Source organism: Macaca nemestrina, chromosome 5 (genome assembly GCF_043159975.1).
Source record: "Macaca nemestrina isolate mMacNem1 chromosome 5, mMacNem.hap1, whole genome shotgun sequence".
NCBI lineage: Eukaryota > Metazoa > Chordata > Mammalia > Primates > Cercopithecidae > Macaca > Macaca nemestrina.
The window spans coordinates 135855692-135878346 of NC_092129.1; the positions used below are offsets into that span (position 1 = coordinate 135855692).

At 36.5% G+C, this 22655-nt stretch overlaps 1 protein-coding gene across 2 annotated transcripts in view; it reads right to left on the reverse strand.

Moving 5' to 3' along the window:
- The window catches only part of LOC105490918 (meprin A subunit alpha), a 43440-nt gene that overhangs the window by 13539 nt on the left and 7246 nt on the right, over positions 1-22655 (reverse strand). For both annotated transcript variants that reach the window (XM_011756902.2, XM_011756904.2), the window contains 4 exons: positions 14517-14634; positions 7182-7357; positions 1859-2080; positions 849-998 (listed from right to left, as the gene is read on the reverse strand). In XM_011756902.2, coding sequence (XP_011755204.2) covers positions 849-998; positions 1859-2080; positions 7182-7357; positions 14517-14634 — 666 coding nt within the window. The remainder of the gene's footprint in view (positions 1-848; positions 999-1858; positions 2081-7181; positions 7358-14516; positions 14635-22655) is intronic.

Sequence of the window (22655 nt, forward strand, 5' to 3'; positions counted from 1 at the left end):
ACTGTCACTGTGAAGTAGACATCAATATTTTGATGTTTACAGAGGCTTGCAAAAGCCAAGACTTTTAGAAAAAGCACACACATAACAACAACTTCCTGTGGTCACAATTAGTAAATGGTGAAGCCATATTTCAATTAGTAAGTGGTGAAGTCACTTAGTCCATAACTGTCTGTCTTTTTCACTACACAAACCATATATAGGAAGTATCTGAAGCTGTGCTATCCAATACAGTGGCTACCAAACCTATGTGGCTGTTGAGTGCTTGAATTGTGGCCAGTGCAAACTGAGATGCACTGCAGGAGTAAAATATGTGTCAAATTTAAAATACTTAGCCTGAAAAAAGTGAAGCATCTTGTAACAACTTTTATATTGATTACATGTTGAAATGCTACTATTTGGATATACTGAGTTACAAAATACGTTATTAAAATTAATTTCACCTTTTTTATTTTACTTTTTCACATAGGTATTAAAAGTCCGATGTGTTATCCATTGTGCCACAGAGCCCGATTCACGTGGACATTAGAAAATTCTACATTACATATGTGACTCACATTATATTTCTTTAGGAGGGTGTGGCTCTACAGACATTGCCTTTATTTACGAGGTTTTATCTTATCAATCATATACCAATATCAGTTTTGCTTAAATGCATCTTTCTTTTGTGTGCCCAGAGACTGGATGCTTTTTATTGAGTTAATAATTAAGATATGAGAAATTTTTTTGTCCTTGTTCAGATTTTCAAGTTTGATAACTAACATTCTGACTGAGGCAAAACATGGTGATTAGCATAACCTAATCGAACCTGTTGAACCACATCAATGTGTTTGCTTTCCACTTTCACTGACCTGTGCATTGTCCCAGCAAGGTGTGATCCACTTCTCCAGCCTGAGCACTGTCCTGATGGACCCAATCAGTGTCATCTGTGGTGCCCTGAATCATCCCACAGATGTTTGCCTTCTCAAAAGTACAGTGGTCCAAAAGAGTGTGAGTTGTGGCTGCAAATAATATTTTTATCATCTGGTTAAAAATGAAAGATAGTCATTCCAAATAGCTAATGTCTTAAGCCACTAAAACCTCATTGCTCAGATACAACAGGATCACAAGCTTGTTTTCTTGACTGTTTCTCAAACGCAAATCTTACTGTCATCAGATCTTAGTACTTGCTGATATAGACACAGCCCTACCTATCTCACAGAGTCAAGATTAAAAAAAAATCTATAATCATTCTCTGCTATGTAAATACCAACCATAAACGCCTTTAGATCAAGAACAAGGTACCTATAATACTTGGCTTTGTACTTAGTAGGTCTTCTGTACATACTTACTGAACAGAATCAAACATTTTATCTCTGAAGGCTAGTGGGGTCATCTTTAGAAAATACCCTGCCCCAGAGGATTAGGTTACTCTAGGAATAACTAATGTACATAAAAAATTTTTCAGGATACAAAATGCTTTCAAGTCTATCACGTATCTTGAGCTTTACATAATAATGCATCCTCCAAAAGAAGCAAAAGAAGCTAGACAATAACAGCTCTTTACATTTGTCCAGTACCTTGACTTTACAAAACACAAATACATAACTGGTTTTTATAACCATCCTATAAGGTTGGTGCTATAGTTTTATTTGTTTTTTGTTTTTAACTACTCAACTCTGCCATTGTAGCACAAAACAGCCATAGACAATACTTAAACAAATGGGTCTAGAAGTAGACCAACAAAAGTTATGCAGTTTGTTCTTATTCTTTTAGCTAGAACATTAAAGAAGAGTAAAGGAAAATGTAAAGGAAATCTCTAAGGCTGAGGGAATCTCTGCTGAGGCTAGTTTACCAAGTTCTCAAAAACGGAGGTACTCACTGCAATTGTACATTCGGTTCAGCCTCTCTAAATCAATGGCACTGAAATCGAGGCGCTGTCCGATAATGGAGTTAAACTCAGGGATCTTGGCTGTGATGGTGGGAACACTTGCATTCTTGTTAAATGAGAAAGGCTGGTAGTGCATCAAAGACTCATAGTCATAGGGTGTATTGAGGTCTGTGATGAGGCTATCATCATAGGTGTCAAAGTTGTGCTGGTAACCTGTTAGGGAGAGAATCCACAGGTCCTGCTCTGTCATGGTATTTTCCCCATGCTGCTCTTTGACTACAGACCCAGAGACCCTCCAAAAAAGGGAAATAGTTATTAAATATATATTTAAATAGATTATTATATTTAAATAAATATATTATAAATAATATATAAATATATATTATATATAATACATATTAATAAATATCAATATTAATAAATATTATATTGATTATATCTACTCTATAAATAATATATAGATATATAATAATATATAAATAATCTAATAAAATAGATTTATTATATTCAAGTATATATTTAAATAAATCTAAATATAAATTAAATATAAATTATATTTTATAAGCAATATAATGTAAAATTACTATGTATCATTGATTATTATTAGTTAACATATTAATATACAATAATGTGTACAATATTGCAATAACTAAAATACATATTATAGAATACAGATAAATATTAGAAATTACTAAGTATATGTACATGTTTACACCAAAGATACATTATAAATATATACAATTGTGTGTGTATCTGTGTGTGTGTGTATGTGTGTGTAAGACTTTCAGAAAGAGAAGGTAAAATAGCAAAGCTGAGGAAGTCATTCCCAAGGACAGGAAAAATAATTTTTGAATTCAGGAAAATGTTCACAATTGATTATATTCAAGACACATCGTTCTAACAGCCAAGTATCTCATCCACTGAGTCTGCCCAGAGCTGTACCTGGCCTACTCTTCATGGGTTAGGAGAAGGAAATCTGAGGGGCAGAGGGAAAGGTAAGCAGCTGAAAGCAAGACGGGGATCCTGTCAGTCAAGGCTCACATCCTTCTGTTCCAGCAATAGCCTCATGGAGAATAAAAATAAAATGGGAAGAAGAAAACTTATTTTCCTGTCAAAAGAGGAAAGGTAGATATTTTTCTGAGATTAGTGAAAGTGAGATAAGATGTGCTGCCATGTAAAAAACTGAACAAAATAACTGATCAGAGGGTCTTTGAATTGACTAATAACCATCGGAAATTTACTGTTTGAGCTGCATTAATGGAAAGTTTTGCAGATTTTTGATTTTCTTCTTGTGGAGTGATAGGAAAACTGACTGCAAATGTGGCTAACTCTTCCAGTCATAACTTCCCATCCTCATATTCTTCTCTAGCTCTTTGTCCAGTCACTTTTTGTTTGTTTGCTTGTTTAGTTTTGAGACAGAGTTTTTGCTCTGTTTCCCAGGCTGGTGTGCAATGGCAAGATCTCAGCTCACTGCAACCTCTGCCTCCTGGGTTCAAACAATTCTCCTGCCTCAGCCTCCTGAGTAGCTGGGATTACAGGCGCGCCGCACCATGCCTGGCTAATTTTTGAATTTTTAGTAGAGATGAGGTTTCACCATGTTGGCCAAGCTGGTCTCAAACTCCTGACCTCAGGTGATCCGCCTGCATCGGTCTCTCAAAGTGCTGGGATTATAGGCATGAACCACAGTGCCTGGCCTCATCCAGTTACTTTGAACAATTAGAGAGAAAAAAACGTAACTGCCTCTTACAGAGTTACATGCAGGACTGCAGAAGTGTGGTGTGGCCAGGCGGTGCTCCAGCAGGTGCCTGTGGGAGTCTCTGAATGCTTTTGGAAAAGCTAAGGAGCAAGACCACGTTTGAGCAATATCTTGCTTTAACTGTAAAATCTGAATACTGATGTTTCATTCTCCCAACTCATGGGGATTGTATTGGGAATTACTTGAGAGAGATCAGAGCATTTTTGAAGGTGGGACAGGTCTAAAAGAAACAATGGCTCTAACAGGGAAGTGGAAAGTTAATCCCTCCACAGTACTTGGTCCTAGGATGTCATTTGAGGTAATGGAATTGTAAAGAGCATCAAGAGTCTAGAATCTTTTGGTAACTCTCAGTGGCTCCTGAAGCAAAGCACTTTCAACTCACTGGATGTGCTTTACTTAATTTTCCATGAATCATCTGATTAGAGGTAGGGCACAGTGGCTCACAGCTGTAATCACAGCACTTTGGGAAGCTGAGGCTGGTGGATCACTTGAGGCCAGGAGTTCAAAACCAGCCTGGCCCACATGGTGAAACCCCGTCTCTACTAAAAAATACAAAAATTAGCTGGGCATGGTGGCGGATGCTGGTAATCCCAGCTATTCAGGAGGCTGAGGCATGAGAATCGCTTGAACCCGGAAGGTGGAGGTCGCAGTGAGCCGAGATTGCACCACTGCACTCCAGCCTGGATGACAGAGCAAGGCTCTGTCTCAAAACAAAAACAAAAATCCCATCAGGTTAGATTATTTTAATCTGTATTACTCATGGATTCTTATGAGAATACTTAACAAACAAATATTTTGAATAATTTTTAAAAATGTATTCAACATGTTTTTGTTGGGCCTAGTATCCACTGAGAGCTGTGCTAGGCTGCTAGTGGCCCCCAACAGTGAATAGGATAGGGACTCACAGCTGAGAGTGAAAAGGGGCTATAATCCAGGGCATGTGATCCTGTAAACCAGGGGTCAGTCAGCAAACCTGTTCTAGAGTAGATAGAAAATATGTTCTCTGTTGTAACTACTCAAGTCTGCCATTGTAGCACAAAAACAGCCATAGACAATACTTAAACAAATGGTTATGATTGTGTTTCCATAAAGCTTTATTTACAAAAGCAAGTAGATATGGCCCATGGACTATAGTTTGTCAACCCCTGCTAGACCTCAAAAGTTGAGTTTTTTCCCTAGCATAAGGAAACAAATTTCAAAAACACAATTCCGATTCAAGAAATGGAGATGGACGTTGGGAGAGAATTACATTGCCAGTACCGTGTCTCCTTAAGTTAAACAGAAAGCTTGTCATTAACCAAAGTTAAATCAATAAAATTCATAAATTACCCTGATAAATAATACTGCCTGTGTTGATAATCTTATTAGATTTGATGTCTCTTTTGAGAACAGTTCTCCCGTGGTTGCAGTCAATTTAGATATATGGAATTGTACCTGATGAAAACACAGATAGGAGACGAGCAAATATGTGTTGAGCAACCCGTGCTCAAACCAGAGCTGAGCAAGTCTGCACTTGACCCTGGCAAATGTCCCTCACTCCGATAAAGGGAACCTCATTTGGCCTAAAACCATTTTAAAAGCACTAAGTATTGTCTTCTATAAGACTTGGAAGTAGGAATGTTTTCTGCTTTCTTACAAAATTTTTATCAAAGCCAAGTATATGCACGGGAAGATAAGAAATTAGGGCTTACAGGCAAATATAGACAAAGTCTAATAGTCCCCTGAGTAGTGCAATCAGAGATTCAGTCCTTGGACCTATTACTCCATTTCCTTCTTCCTTCTACACACACACAGTTATAACACAATTACTACTGAGAGATAGGTACACGAAGCCTGAGCTATTATTTCATCTCTGGGTGAATATGCTCCAAAACTTTTCTAGATTGGACTGGGAGGCAAAAAAGAGTGCTATCTGGCCTCTTGTCCAGTGGATGGTGGTAAGATGGTTGGAGTAAGTGGGTAGGCTCAAACCTGGTGACCTATTAGACTTATAAGTTACATTTTTCTTCCTTACTACACCAACCCACATTCATAGAGTTACCAGAATATAAAAGACTGGGAAGGCACAGGATGAGAAACCTCACAGGTGATTTTGATTAGCCAGCATTATCTACCCTGATCTCATGTGAAAATCATTGACCACCTTACTCTGAAATGAACTATTACAGTCCTGGCAGAAAACTTTTGAAGATTCATAATTAATTTTAAAGGTTGGTCAGTTCTTCCAAGCCCCTAAAAGTAAAATTATTATAGATGCACTGCAATATATGAATCCGCATGTAAAATTGGGATCTAAATAAAACAGATACATACACAAGGCTATGATTTGTTTTATAAAAGCCATGCCTGGAAACAGTTAAGGCATTTTAAATACATTAAAGTTGCATTAATCTCTTACTGCCGAAAACGATGTTTTTGCATTCTCTACACTAATTCCTACTTAAAAACTAGTTATCTTCAGAAACATAGCATTGGCTTCTTTTTTTTTTTTTTTTTTTTCTAGTACATCAGGAAACTGCTCAATAAATGTTCTAGCGTACTCAAAAGCACTCTACTTCATTGTCTCAAACAATTAAGGAAAGTAAAGGCCAGATACAGTGGCTCATGCCTGTAATCCCAGCACTTTGGGAGGCCAAGGCAGGAGGATCACCTGAGGTCATGAGTTCGAGACCAGCCTGACCAACATGATGAAACCCCGTCTCTACTTAAAAAATACAGAATTCACCAGGTGTGGTGACACACACCTATAATCCCAGCTGAGGCAGGAGAATCGCTTCAACTCAGGAGGCAGAGGTTGCAGTGAGCCGAGATCGCACCATTGCACTCCAGCCTGGGCAACAAGAGCAAAACTCTGTCTCAAAACAAAACAACCTAAAGAACAATGAAATTTTTAGAATAATATAACTGAATAACATGTAAGACCAAACTGTTATCTTTTGCATAGTATGAGATGGAGGCAGAAGAAGCAAGGTGCTTAGAAACAAGGAAGAAAAAAACATTAACCTTTGATTAATCAGAACCCAGATAACTAGCCAGAATTAACATAATTGGGGTGTTATTTCAGATAAAAGCATGTATTTTTTGCTTTTGTTTTTAAACATTTTTTATTGATTTGGTAAAGCAACTGAAAAAAATACTTCTCAAGTATGTCCTATAGTCATGGAATAATCAACTAAACCTCAAACAGCCTTCTATAGGCACGGGAGATTTCACATCCAGAGAAATGACTGTAATAGCTGGATTCACTTTCTTCATTAAGACAGGAAAGTAGACAGTTTAGATAGAGTTTTAATGAAAACTCTGATACAAAGCAAAGCTTCTGATTAACTTTCAGTTGACCCCCACGGTGAATTAACATCGATCCCTGAGACCCTTATCTGCGATGAATTACGGTCAGATCAGCACAGCCCACATAAAGGGCCAACAAATCATAACCTCTTCATAGTCTTTGTTCCCACTAGAGAGGCTGAAGCTCCTGTCCACACAGATTTGGCCTGGTCATTCCAGGATTGGTCTCAGCCAGTGATAAATGTGATAGCAATCTCCACCCAATCACACCTGAAAGAATTTCGTCCCACCAGATGTTCACATAATCATCCCGGTCCGTTCTTGACTGCTCGTGGTAAAATCCCAAAGCATGCAGGATCTCGTGTTCTATGATGGCCTTATAGTCACAGCCTTGGCCAATGGAAAGGTTCTGTCCCACATGTTGGTCACCAACCTCAGACCAGCACCTTTAAAGAGGAGAAGAGGAAACATTTCTTCTAGAGAATTTTTAAGTGGCTGTCATTCACAGTACCGCAAAACACAAATTAGGAGGGAATTAGGCTTGATTTTAAAAAGAAATTACCAACAGCATTCTCATATGCTAATGGTCCAAAGATAGGGGACGCTTAAAGAAGGAACATTCCCCAGAGGGAATACTATGCAGGCTTTAAAAGTGAAGATATAATACATTATAAAAGTGGCATATACTCAGAAGCAAATCAATCCTATCATAACAATTCATCAAGGTAGAAAGCAATAAAAATTGGCATTCCTCCTCACCTCCACAAACGCACAGGGCACTCCAAAGAATAACACTATTGTCTTTATCTGAAAAATTGTTGTCCAAGGGAAAGCTGTTGTTGATTTAATTTTTTTTCTTTTCTTTCTTTTTTCTTTTTCTTTTACTTTAATTCTTTTTTTGAGATGGTGGTCTCACTTTATCACTCAGGTTGCTGTGCCACAATCACAGCTCACAGCAGCCTCAGCCTCCTCTACTCGGATGATCCTCCCACCTCAGCCTCCCGAGAGGCTGGGACTTGGAACTACAGGCATGTGCCACCACACCCAGCTAATGTTTTTATTGTTTTGTAGAGACAGGGTTTCACCATGTTGCCCAGGCTGGTCTCAAACTCCTGGGCTCAAATGATTTGCCCTCCTTGACCTCCCAAAATGCTAGGATTACAGGTGTGAGCCATTGCACCCAGCCCTTTTATACTTTAATAAATTTTCAAATTTCCTATAATGAACAAGCATATATTTTATGACCATAAAAAGAACCTCATTAAAAAGCAAATTAATAAAATCCGTGTCTTTGCAAATAGCAGATCTATAGTGTTATGACATCACAGAGAAGGCTGCCGAACTTATTTCTGAAGGGTAACAGGCAAGGAGGACCCATAACTTCCTTCTGAAATAAATGGGCTCGAGAACCTCTAATAGATTCCCTAAATTCCTTGTGATAGAATGCCTTCCTCTTTCCACACCCCCTCCCAATTATTTTTTCTCTTCTCATAAACCCAATTTTCACCTCTATTAGCAAACCCAAAGCTTTCCACAAATTGTCTCCTATTGGCTTTAAATTGTCCAATGAAGATCTATATTTTAACCAATGCTGAGCAGAAAAGAAAGATTTCCTGATAGTCATAAATGCAACCAATGGATTGCAAGTTTCATGATGACAGTCACAGCGTCTTACCTGCCATTGTTCTCCCCAAGATTACTGACATAGTATACCTTTAAAGGCTAACATTTGACTTTAACTCAAAGATGAGTCTTAGTTATTTATTTTCTAATAACTTTATTAAGGCATAATTTACATACTATAAAATTAAGTATACAATTCAATGACTTTTAGTAAATTTACAGTGTTATGCAAATGTAACCATGATCAACTTGCCTCTCTGATAGTGGCATTTTATTACCAAATCAGAGTTTACTCTGCAAAATATTCACAACTCAGAGAAAGCATTTATTATTTATCTTTCTTTTTAAATTCCTCCCCCAACAGAAAGACATAAGTTGCAAAAATACCATACATTCCACCTCACTGAGAACTTTTGACCTTGTCTTTCTGAAAGAGCCCCAGTTAGCTCCAACTTCAGGGAACCAGTGCCCGGAAGGGTTTAGTAGCACTTTGGGCCAGTCGCTTCCCAAAATATCTTCCTCTCTTTTTTCCTCTCTTAAATTATTTGTAACAGAGACACTTCCTGGTCATAGGTGATAGGGTTTCCCAGATTCAGCATTTTTACAAAGAATGTCTCTCAAAGCTGACCTACCCCTTAATCAAGTACTTGGGACTCCGTTGAAAACAAAAAAAGAAGCCGGGAGAACTTCACTGGGAAAGGGAGAATTTTGGAAAGTAATTATGTGGATTTTGTTTTATTTTTAAGGAGTTTTCTTTATGAAAAAAAAGATGCAAAAGTGGTAGCTGAAGAATGGAAATAAAATTGTTAAGAAAGTTAATTGTTTCTCTGATGTTTTCAATGAAAAATTAAAGGTTTTAGTACTTTCTTGAAGGTCAGAGATTGCCAAGGGACAAAATGCAGTAGTCAAAAGCAGAGAACCTCTGAAATGTGTGGTCTTTGCAAGGCCCGAGATATCCTTTAAATGTTTCCCCTTTACGGAAAAATAAACCATCCAACTACTATTGGTTATCTCCATTTATATGACCTGCAAAAACCTCAAGCAATAAAACACATGCCGCAAGATAAGTTTACTCTCCTACCTCATCCCCAAAGTTATTCTTTCAGCAATATTCCCAGCCTCAGCAAACGAAGTTACCACTTGCCAGTCATCCAAATCCAAAATCTCAGAGAGTTTTGACTCCTCTCCCTTCCTAATCCCTCCCACTAACCAATTTGATAAGGTTAGGTTCTGATAAATCTACTTTTTCACATATTTCCGAAATCCATTCCCTCTTCTTTGTATCACCTGCCTCTTCCTTGGTGCAGGTCCCTTCCATTTTTCCCCTGGAAATTTGGAGCATCCGTTAATGGATCTCTTGCCACCAGTCTTGCTCTATTTCAATTATTTAACCACTGTTGATCAAGTAATCTTTCTACAATGGAAAACTAGCATAGAACGAACCTTGCACCAAACAATAGGTCCCTCACACATGGCTCTCCATCACCAGGCTCCTGCTCACCTTCCTGGCTCCTGCTCATTATCTGCCCCTGACATGCAGAACTCCAGGCACACCGAACTTAGGGGGTTCTCCGTGTAACCAGGTTCAGGTTCATGTTTGCTCTCTTCTCACCCTCTCCCTCTTCTTCCCTTTGATCCTCTCCTCCCCTTCCTCTTCCTCCTTCTCCTCCTTCACCCTCTCCTTCTCTCCCTCTTCCTGCCCCTAATTTGTCCTCCCTTCTTCTTTCTAACAGTCATCTCAGCTCTCCCTGATGCTTCATCCCACACTTTCTCAGTGGCCCCACTCCTGCCCTGCTGCAACCCAGGACACTCATTGTCATGTATTAAGACAATGTACTAATTTCTCCACCATCCCCACCTGCCAACTGTAAGCCTACTGAGGGCTAAGACCGTATTGCATATTTTGTTGCACCTACAGTCTAGCATACTTCCTGGAATGTAGTAGGTGTACAGTTTTTTAAAAAATAGAAGAATGAGGCCGGGCACAGTGGCTCATGCCTGTAATGGTGGTTTACGCCTGTAATCCCAGCACTTTGGGAGGCCAAGGTGGGCGGATCACTTGAGGTCAGGAGTTCAAGACCAGCCTGGCCAACATAGTGAAACTCCGTCTCTACTAAAAATACAAAACTTAGCCAAGCATGGTGGCACATGCCTGTAATCCCAGCTACTCAAGAGACTGAGGTGGGAGAATTGCTTGAGCCTGAGAGATGGAGGTTCCAGTGAGCCAAGATCATGCCACTGCATCCAGCCTGGCTGACAGAGACAGACTCTGTCTCAAAATAAATAAATAAATAAATAAATAAATAAATAAATAAGCAAGCTCCAAAAATAACTACTCTGGTGAGTTAGGTTTTTAATTTGTATCTAAGTAGTTATCAGTATTTTTCTTTTATTTAACTGCTATTTTTTGCATTTTTTTCCTAAGAGGCTAAATCACGTGCTAACTACCATTTTCATCATACTATCCTTCCATGATTATTAAAACCCCATGGTCAGGACTCGGGATTAAGATGGGTGATAGGAGGCAGGACCAGCTTGCAGCTGCCTGGACAGAACAGTGTATGGAGACTCACATCATGAATTTTTGCTCCAAGAACTACCGCAGGAACATACCAGGAAAGCCGAGAGAATCCATAGACCCTCTGAAGGAACTGGATCACAACTGCAGGCTCCCTGAGATGCTGAAAACCTGTGAGTCTGCTTGCTTTCTCAACAGGGAGGCTCGTGGTCTGGGACAAGTTCTCAGCCCTGGTCACCAGCCGCCTGGAAATGGACTCAGTGCTGTTGAAGGGGCACGGTGCAAAAGCCCAGCCTTTAGGGCTGCGGGCTGCATGGGAGCAGGGTGACACCTGTGACTGCAGGCTTTTCCCCACTTCCTTGGCAACCTGTATAACTCAGCAGAGGCAGCCATAATCCCTCCTGGAATATAACTCCACTAGACTGGGAACCACACCCCCATCCCCCACAACAAATAAAGAAAACTGTAGACCAATATCCCTTGGTATCCCCCAATATGTTCATACATGCAAAAATCCTCAACAATGTACTGGTGAACTGAATCAAACAGCCTGTCAAAAAGATAATTCAACACGATCAAGTGGGTTTCATACCAGGGATGCAGGGATGGTTTCACATACACAAGTCAATAAATGTGACACCCCACATAAACGGAATTAAAAACAAAATTCACATGATCATCTCAATCGATGCAGAAAAAGCATTTGACGAAGTCCACCATCCCTGTATGATTAAAACCTTCAGCAAAATTGGCACAGACCTTAAACTAATAAAAGTCATCTACAACAAACCCACAGTCAACTTTATAGTGAATGACAAAAAGTTGAAAGCATTTCCCCTGAGAACTGGAACAAGACAAAGATGCCCTCTGTCACTACTTCTATTCAACATACTACTGGAAGTCCTAGCCAAAGCAATCAGACAAGAGAAAGAAATAAAGGGCATCCAAATCAGTAAACAGGAAGTCAAATTAGCACTGTTTGCTGATGATACGACTGTATACCTAAAAAAACCCTAAAGTCTCATCCAAAAAGCTCCTAGAACTGCTAAACAAATTCAGTAAAATTTCAGGATACAAAATTAATTTACACAAATCAGTAGCTCTGCTAAATACCGACAGTGACCAAGCTGAGAATCAAATCAAGAACTCAACCCCTTTCACAACAGCTGCAAAACATAAAATAAAACACTTAGGAATATACTTAACCAAAGACTGAAAGACCTCTACAAGGAAAACTACAAAACACTGCTGAAATAAATCATAGATGACACAAACGAATGGAAAGCTATCCCATGCTCATGGATGAGTAGAATCAATATTGTGAAAATGACCACAATTGCCAAAAGCAATGTACAAATTCAATACAATTCCCTTCAAAATACCATCATTCTTCACAGATCTAGAAAAACAGTCCTAAAATTCATACGGAACCAAAAAAGAACCCACATAACCAACACAAGACTAAGCAAAAAGAACAAATCTGGAGTCATCACATTACCCAACTTCAAACTATACTATAAGGCCATAGTCATTAAAACAGGAAAGTACTGGTTTAAAAATAGACACATAGACCAATGGAACAGAATAGAGAACACAGAAATAAACTCAAATACTTACAGCCAACTGATCTTCAACAAAGCAAACAAAAACATAAAGTGGGGGAACGACATCCTATTCAACAAACGGTGCTGGGATAATTGGCAAGCCACACGTGGAAGAATGAAACTAGATCCTCTTCTCTCACCCTACATAGAAATCAACTCAAGATGGATCAAAGACTTAAATCTAAGACCTGAACCCATAAAGATTCTAGAAGGTAAAATCAGAAAAACACTTCTAGACATTGGCTTAGGCAAAGATTTCATGACTAAGAAGCTAAAAGCAAATGCAACAAAAACAAAGATAAATAAATGGGACTTAATTAAACTCAAAAGTTTCTGCATGGCAAAAGGAATAATCAGCAGAGTTAACAGACAACCCACAGAGTGGGAAGTGGGAGAAAAATCTTCACAATGTATATGTCCAACAAAGGACTAATATCTAGAATCTATAAAGAACCCAAACAAATTAGCAAGAAAAATACAAACAAACAATCCCATCAAAAAGTGGGCTAAGAACATGAATAGACAATTATCAAAAGAAGATATACAAAAGGGCAACAGACACATGAAAAAATGTTCAACATTACTAATTATCAGGGAAATACAAATAAAAACTACAGTGTGATACCACCTCACTCCTATAAGAATGGCCATAATTAAAAAATAAAAAAATAATAACTAGTGTGGATGCATGAAAAGGGAACACTTTTACACTGTGGATGGGAATGTGAACTAGTACAATGACTATGGAAAACAGTGTGGAGGTTCCTAAAAGAACTAAAAGTAGATCTATTATTCGATCCAGCAACCCCACTACTAGGTATCTATCCACCCAGAGAAAAAGAAGTCACTATACGAAAAAGATGCTTGCACACAAATGTTCATAGCAGCACAATTTGCAACTGAAAAAATATGGAACCAGCCCAAATGCCCATCATATATATACGTATATGTGTGTGTGTGTGTGTGTATATATATATATATATAAATGGATGGAGTTGGAGACCATTATTCTAAGTGAAGTAACTCAGGAATGGAAAAAACAAACATTGTATGTTCTCACTCATATGTGGGAGCTAAGTTATAAGGATGCAAAGGCAAAAGAATGGTACATGGACTTTGGGGACTCAGGGGAAAGGATGGGGTGTGGTGAGGGATAAAAGACTACACTTTGAGTACAGTTCTTGGGTGACGGGTGCACCAAATCTCAGAAATCACTGCTAAAGAACATAGTCATGTCACCAAAAATAAATAAATAAATCACACATGGCCAGGACCAGACAACCACTGCAGGCAAAGCCTGGAGGCAGCAATGGAAACTGCAGTGTGAGGGAGTGAGGAAATACCCCCAAATGGAGCTGAAGACACAAACATACAGCGTCACAACAGATGGCGGCTTTGCTTCCCAATCTATTGGTTGACATAAACACCATTGAAGAAAAACGGCTTCTTCCTTGATACATCATTTAGTTCTTCTTAGAAATAAATAACTATGAAGAGCAAATTTATATCTACAACTTTTCAAAGTCTAGCAACAGAGTACTACAACTTAGAACAGTACTCTTTAAAGGGTCAAGTTTATACTTCAATAAAGCTGACTTTTAAAAAAGTATTCTAATTTAAAACATGACCTAAACCTAAAAATAGTATTGAAATAGATTTCCCTGAAGCCAAGACATATCCAAATAATTCATTCTGTACAGAGTATGCTAAAAATGTTATATAATTTAAAAATTCACAGTGAACAATTTTATTTTCCTTTTAGTTTCTTTCCAATTTCCTCTTTTCACATTTGAAAGAGATGTGTCACTTTTTATAAACCAAAGTATGCATGATTTTCACTCTGTAAAATTTCATACCAACCCGTTAAACTGTTGAAATATGATATATGAGCTCTCTCCTTCATAGGGCTTGAAATCCACACAGGACTTGAGGCGGAACATCTCAAAGGCATACAGAATGGCTCCTTTAGCATTCAGCCCTGCAGACATCAGTAAAAATATCAATAAGCGTTAGTTTAAACTTTGGATAATATCTATAACTTATAGTTTAGAGAAAACCATGCTACCACATGAAATCCACAGAGGTGCATGATAGATTTTTTGTTAATAAATAGATTTCCTGGTAACTAAAACTGCAAAATTGGTTATGGACGTGTGCAAAATTAGTTGTGGACATAAACATTAAGTGCATACCTTGAATGCACAATGCAAATATGTCTACAAAATAAGAATACTCACATGTGTATATGGCTAAATAAAATAATAAAATAACTTCAACACTTTCTCCCTTTCCCTTTCCCCCACTGAAGCAGAGATTTAGAGTGCATTGCCTCAGGAGAGTCACATGGCAGAGCAGAAAACAAAAGTGACTTGTGAGTAGCTCTGGCTTTAGTCGACATAGATAAAGTACCTTAGAGAAAGGCAGTGAGATAGTGTTCCTTACCCTGATCTAAAAAGACTTTCTCTCTTTCTGGAGGAGGAAAGCAGAGCTTAGAGAGGTTTGTGGGTTATGAGAGCATAAGAGGCACATACGGTATTTTACCCTGCTTCCCAGCAAGATGCCTGGGAGATGGCAAGACTAGACAGCTAGTACTGCACACAGTCTTAGAAAATATTTCTGTAACCCAAGCTCGGTAACCAAGCAGCAGAAGCCATAGTGGACTTGAAGGGGCAGGAAAAATAGATGCTGACTGGTAACCTGTGGGGACCAATGACCAAAGATCAAATGCCTTTCATTTCACATAGCAGGCATGCACTTTGGCATTGTAAGACAAAGATGGGGTAGAGAAGAAAGATACTCCAGAGGAACTGAGATTATGTTTTACTTTGTGTGTATTTTCCCCCTCCCATCAACTTACTGAAGGCTAGAATCTAAGTTAAAAATTAAGCCAAGCTATATAAAATTAAATTATATTTCTTACACCTTTGATTTAGTGCTTTCTCTCAAATAGTTTATAGTTATTGCCCAGGAAATTACATCATATTTTTCTGGCCTTTATTTCATTTGATAAACTATCAAGTTGGAGCTTCCACAGCCTGGATGTCATAATATCATATCAAGATCATTAAAGAAATAGTCATGGGAATAGTCAATAAACTAATTGTAGAAACAACACAGATAACAACAAGAGCACGCATCCATCTGCTGGGAGATTTTCATGCACTTTTGCCTATTCTTATTTAGTTACATCTGTAATATGAAGAGATATACCTAAGATAGCTGTGGTGTCACAACAATGTAAGAAAAAAAGTGATTTTACTGAAGTCAAACTTCCTAGAAGGCTATGTGACTTTTTTTATCCTAAATCCAAATGGTGGGATTTCTGCAAGTGGTTAATTTTTAAATCATACCTCTTCTTCCTTCTGCACACCTGAATAAGTTGTAAAGAGGGAACTAAGCAACACTGTAATAATTTTGTAAAAATTGCCTCAACATCATTGGGATAAATGGAAATAGAGCCCATTTGAAGTCTTCCTCTTCTCCATGAAGGCAACCCTGAGTGCCCCTCCTCTGAATGCAGGAGCCACATTTGGTCCTCCTTCCTTCCTTCCTCCCCTCCTCTCCTTCCTTCCTTCCTTCCTTCCTCCCTCCCTCCCTCCCTCCCTCCCTCCCTTCCTTCCTCCCTCCCTCTCTCCTTCCTTTCTTTCTCTCTCTCTCTCTCTCTCTCTTTCTTCTCTCTTTTTTGGAGATGTGGGTCTCAGTTGCTCAGGTTGGTCTTGAACTCCTGGGCTCAAGTGATCTTCCTGCCTCGGCCTCCCAGAGTGCTGAGATCACAGGTGGCCAAAACTTGATTTTCATGAGTCACCTTTATGTAGGTGTTTTGCTACACTTAAGACCCTGTTAGCTCCTTAAGAGAATGGGGTATACTTTTTGTCTCATTGTAACCCTTCTTCCTAGCCGACTGCCCTGGCATAGTAAGTTGTATATAGTTCTGTGTCAAACAACAAGTTAGTTTTGAAAACCACTAGCATTCCTTTAACCCTGGATCAAATAATATGAGAAGAGTTAACTTTATTTATTCTAGGTGTTTTTCTTTTGAGAAGAGTTAACTTCAGATACCAATGGCTGTGTGTATTAGAAGACAAGCATAAGAAGGCTACCTAGATTCAGTTTAGGAATCCTTTGAGAGAATCTCTGGTGCTCATAACGGTCAAGGAGCTTGAATCTAATTAATCCCCTCACAGATAACAGTTGTAAATTTGAAAAAATGAGAAAATAAACTCTTTAAATATGCTGGAAAATAGCTAAAACAGGTGGAAAATGGAGGACTTTTTTCTTAAAAAACGGAAAATTTCACTGGGTAAGATTCACATTTATACAGCTTTTTGCATGAGGGCACGCCCTAATTTCTTCAGTGTGAGAAAGAGAGAACTCAGGCATAAATCTACAGTTGTATTTTCTTAACATACCACAGGGACAGGTTTGGGGCTGAGTTTTAACCTGAGTGTCTGAAAATCAAGGGAGGAAGTCCTGGAAAGGAAAGTCATGGTTGACAAGGAGGACATTCATCCCAAAGTTTGTGGATAAGTGCCCCTTCAATCCTTGTCTAACTCATGAACTTAGCATAAATGGGAGAAGGCTCCAAGGCCCTTAGTGGGAAGTAGCCATTGGAAGACTGAGCAACCTGAACAGATACATCAGTTGCTGCCCACTGCAGTGGAGGGACAATCTGGAGTTTGAGTCATGCAAAGTTACAGGGGCTGGGGAAACTCTGGCATTCCATTGAAACCCCAGAAGGACCGTGACTTAACAGTAAAGAGTATGTTCCAGCACTAAGAGATTTGCCTTGAACCAAGGACAAAACCACACAAAGCCTCCACAAATTCCAGATGATCATGCAGTAATTTAACTGCTCTAACAAAAAGTAACACAATTCAGAGAAGAATGAGAATATGCATAATCACTACAATGTAATATAATGCCTAATATATAATCAAAAACTATGAGACCTGTGAAGAAACAGGAAACTGTTATCCATAGATAATATTAAAAGCAGTAACTAGAGAAACAGACCCCAAGATGACTAAAATGTTAGAATTAGCAGATAAACACTTTAAATCTCTATTATATACTTGTTAAAGAATTTAATGGAAAAAAAAGATGAACACGCAAATAATCTCAGCAGACAAATGGGAATTATATAAAAGAACCCAGTGAAAATTCTATCAGTATTATATCCAAAATAAAAAATTCACTGGATAATTTTAAAAGTTGACTGGCGATGATAAAAGAGACAGAGAGAAAAATGTTCAGAAAAATGAATAGAGCTTTAGTGACCAATGCAAAAAATACCACCCAGTCTAAGATATGTGCAGTTAGAGTCTCTGATGGATAGGTGACACACAGAAAAATATCTGAGCAAATAACAGCCTAATATTTTTCAGATTTGGTTATTTAAAAATCACCTAAAAGATATAAGAAACTTGGTGAGCCCAAGCAAGATGAATAAAAAGAAAATCAACATAAGCATATCATAATCAAACTGTTATAAAAACAAAAATAAAGAGGACATATGAAAGGAACTAGAGAAAAAAGACATTATATACAGGAGAACAACAATATGAAAGATGGATTATTTCTTATCAGACACTGGAGACAAGAAACAGTGTATCTGGAGCAAAATATTTGCAAAATATATATCTGACAAAAGACATATCTAAAATATATAAAGAACACTTACAACTCAATACTAAATAACAAATAACCCAATTTTTAAAATGGGTTAACAGAGAAGATATTTTACAAGGGAAGATATACAAATGACCAACAACAAACTTTAAAGGAGACCAACATTACTAGTCATCAGGGAAATAGAAATCAATAAATTAATAAGATAGCACTACATGCCCAAAAGAATGGCTAAAATTTAAAAAATTGACAACACCAGATGTTAGCAAAGACATGGTGTAAATGAAACTCAAATACATTGATTGTGGTTGTGTAAAATGGTACCAGCACATTGAAAGAGGTCTAACACTAAACCTACACCTATAGTATAACCCAGCAATTTTATTCATATTTACACCAGAGATATGAAAATATATTTTAAAAAAGAATATGTGCAAGACTGTTCATAATAGCTTTATTCATAATAGCCAAAACATAGATTCAATCCAAGAGAATGGTAAAACACGCTGTGACATACTCAATTCAATGAAATGACACTCAGTAACAAAAAAAGAACAAATTACTGGTAAACACAGCAACCCAATAACACTTTACTGAGTAAAAAGAAGCCTTAATCAAGAGTATATAACATATGATTCCATTTATATGAAATTCTAGAAAAGGTTAAATTCACCTATGAAGAAAAAAGAAAAAATAAGACAGTGGTTTTTTTTTTTTTTTTTTTTTCTGGAAAAGTGAGAATAACTTGAAAGGGCCATAAAAGAACTTTCTGGAATGATAAAAATGTTTCATCTCTTCATAGGAAGTTAGGTTTCGGAGGTATATATATTATAAACATGTTCCATCTCTTGATAGGAATGTGGATTACATAGGTGCATAAATCTTTAAGAACTCATCGAAATGTACATCTAAGGCCCATATACTTTATCCTATATATATTTTATGGTAAAGGGAACTATACACAAATATTGAACTGTAGTTAGTTACATGTATACTGAAGTGACTGGGGTAAAGTCTACTAGTGTCTGAAAGCAATTTTGAAATGCATCAAAAATACAATAGATTCATAGAGTGATATTAGGATGGATAGATGAGATAAAGCAAATAAAACTGTTAATTGTCATCTAGGTTGTGAGTATGTGAGTGTTCGCTGCACAATGCTTTTAAGTTTTTGATTATTTAAAAGTTTTTATAATCAAATGTTGGAAAACAAAAAGACAATGCATTAAAATTTAAAAATGTTAAAATAATAATTTTAACACTACTCTGAACTCAAATTCTATTTCCAGTTAAAATATTCTCAAAATGGAGGCAAAATAAAGATCATTTTCAGGTAAAAGAGAAACCAGAATTTGTTATGAACAGATCTGCTTTATAAGAAATGCTAAAGGAAGTTCTTCAAACTGAAGAGAAATGATACTAGATAAGAACTCAAATTTACAGGAGCAATGAAGAGCACCAGAAATTGCAAATATAAAATAAAATATAAAGACTGTCTTGTTTTTCATTAATTACTTTAAAAGACAACTGTTTAAATAAAAAATCCTAACACTATAGTGTGAGACTCATGAAGCATAAGATAGAAAATACTAAACAATAAAGGGCAGGGGTATAAATGGAATTATAACATTGCAAAATGCTTGCATAGTAGTAAGGCTAAGGACAATATTTTTAAAAATTTAAACACACTTTTATCCCATCCATGAATGAAAATATTCACAAGATAAATTATGAAGTATCCATTAATACACTAAACTTTAATAAGCATACACCATATCAAAATTTGAAGAAAGCAGTAAAGCAGTGCTTTAAATAAAATTTATAGCGTTAGTAGCCATGTTGTAGAATATATTACATCAGAAAAAATGAAGATTTAAAATAAGTGATATGAATTTTCATCTTAAGAACATAGAAAAAGAGCAAATTAAACCTGAAATAAGTAGGAGAAAGGAAATAATAAAGATAACAGAAAGCAACTAAATAGAAAGCAGAGAAGCAAGAGAAAATTAACAAATCAAAAGTTGGTTCTGTAAAAATATTAATAAAATCAATAAGCCCCTAGCAGGACATGTCAAGAGAAAAAGAGGAAAAGCACAAATTGCCGATATCAAGAATGAAATAGGAATATTACTAAAGATTCTACAGACATTATAAAGATAATGAGATATTATGCCAACATTTTGACAACTTAGTTGAAATAGTTGTTAAATTTTGTCAAATGCTTTTTCTGCATCTATTAAGATAATCTAAATTTTTTATTACTGAAAAACATAATTTAATAAAAGCAGCATAATAGAAAATAAGAATAATTGTATAATTATTAAATAAATTGAATTCATTATAAAAATACTATCCCACAAAGAAAATTCCATTACTTGGTTGTTTTATTGGTGAATTTTACCAACATTTAAGAAAGAAAAAATTTTAATCATACACAAACTTATTCAAAAGATAAAAGAAGAGGAAACATTTTCAAGATGGTTTTGAGATCTACATAGCTTTATTACTAAAGCCTAATAAAGATATTACAAAAAAGTAAATTAGAAACCTATACTTTTTATGAATATAAACACAAAAATCTATAACAAAATATTACCAAATGGGATCCAGCAAAATATGAAAAGGATAATACATCATAACCAAGTAGAGCTCATCTGAGAAATGCAAAGTTGGTTTAGCATTCAAATTTGATGTTATTTACCATATTACACGATAAGGAATAAAAAGTATAGTTATCTAAATTGTCGCAGGAAAAACATTTGATACACTGTAACAGCTATTCATGATGAAAATATGCCATCTGACAAAGGGCATCTGTGGAAAACATTCATGTCCCACATGAATGAAGTATTGAATACTACCACTAAAACAAGCCAATGAAGCAAAGATGTCCACTCTTACCACTTCTATTCAACATGGTAATGAAGGTCCTAGCCAGAACAATAAGACAAGAAAAAGCAATACATGGTGTAAAACTTGGAAAGGAACCAGTAACACTGTCTATACTGATAGGCAAGAAGAATTTTTATTAAAAGTCCTAAAAAAAAAAAAACTACAAATCAACAATTAAAGTTAATGAGTAAATTTAGCAAGGTAACAGGATACAAAATCAATATATAAAACTCCACTGTATTTTTATGTATTAGCAGAAAACATTAAGTGGTAAAATTTTTTGTTTAATTTCATTTTAATAGCATCAAAAATATAAAATGCTTAGAAATGAATTTACCAAAGACACACAAGATCTCTACACTGAAATTTATAAAACGTGGATTAGAAAAATTAAAGAAGACTGAAATAAATGGATAGATGTACCATGTTTATAGATTATAGGACTCAATATTTTTAAGATATTAGTTTTATACAGATTTATGTACAGAATAAACACATTCCTATCAAAATCCCAGCAGGCTTTTTGGAGAAACTGATTATAAAATATATATGAAAATGCAAAAGATCTGGAGTAGGCTAAACTGTCTTGAAATTGGAGAGCAAAGCTGGAGCACTCAATTCAAGGTTAACTATAAAGCTAGAGCAATCAACATAGTGATTTTTGACATGATGATGGACAAGTAGAATAAGAGAACAAAATAGAGATACCAGATCAAGAGATAAGGAGTCTTGGAAAACTTGGCAAACAAGACTCTTGCAAAGAGTACTCAATGAGGAAAGCAAAGTTTTATAGCAAATGTTGCTGGAACAACTGGGCTAATAAATACCAATCAATCACTCTCAATCTCTTCATCCTGTTGTACATAAAATTAGTTTGCAATCAATTATAGACAAAAATTGAAACCACACAACTTCAAAAAATATTGGAATATATCTTTGTGACTTGGTTTAAGCACAGATTTCTTAGAATATAAAAACACAAACCATAAGTTAAAAAATTGATAAATCACACTTTATCGGCATTTAAAGCTTTTGCATTTCAAAATTCACTGCTTGAAAAACAAAAACAAATAGGTAAGTAACAGACTAACAGAAAATATTTATAATACATCTATCTGACAAAGGGCTTTAGCCATAATATATAAAATCCTACAAATAATAAAAAGACAAACAATATAATTTTTAAAACTTATGAAGGAGTTGGACAGATCTTCATAAAAGAAGATACAAAAATAGCCAGTGGCATACTGAAATGATAGCCAGTAGCATACTGAAATGAGCTCATTTATCTGTAAATCAGCTGTAAATCAGGAAAAACTAATCCACGGGGAAAAATCAGAATGGTAGTTGTCTTTTAGGGAGTGGGGATGGGAACTGCCTAGAAAGGAACTTCATGGAATGAGGGAAGTGTGCATTATATAGGCATATGTGTTTGTCAAAAGCCTTGTATACTGATTTGTGTATTTCACTGTATGTAAA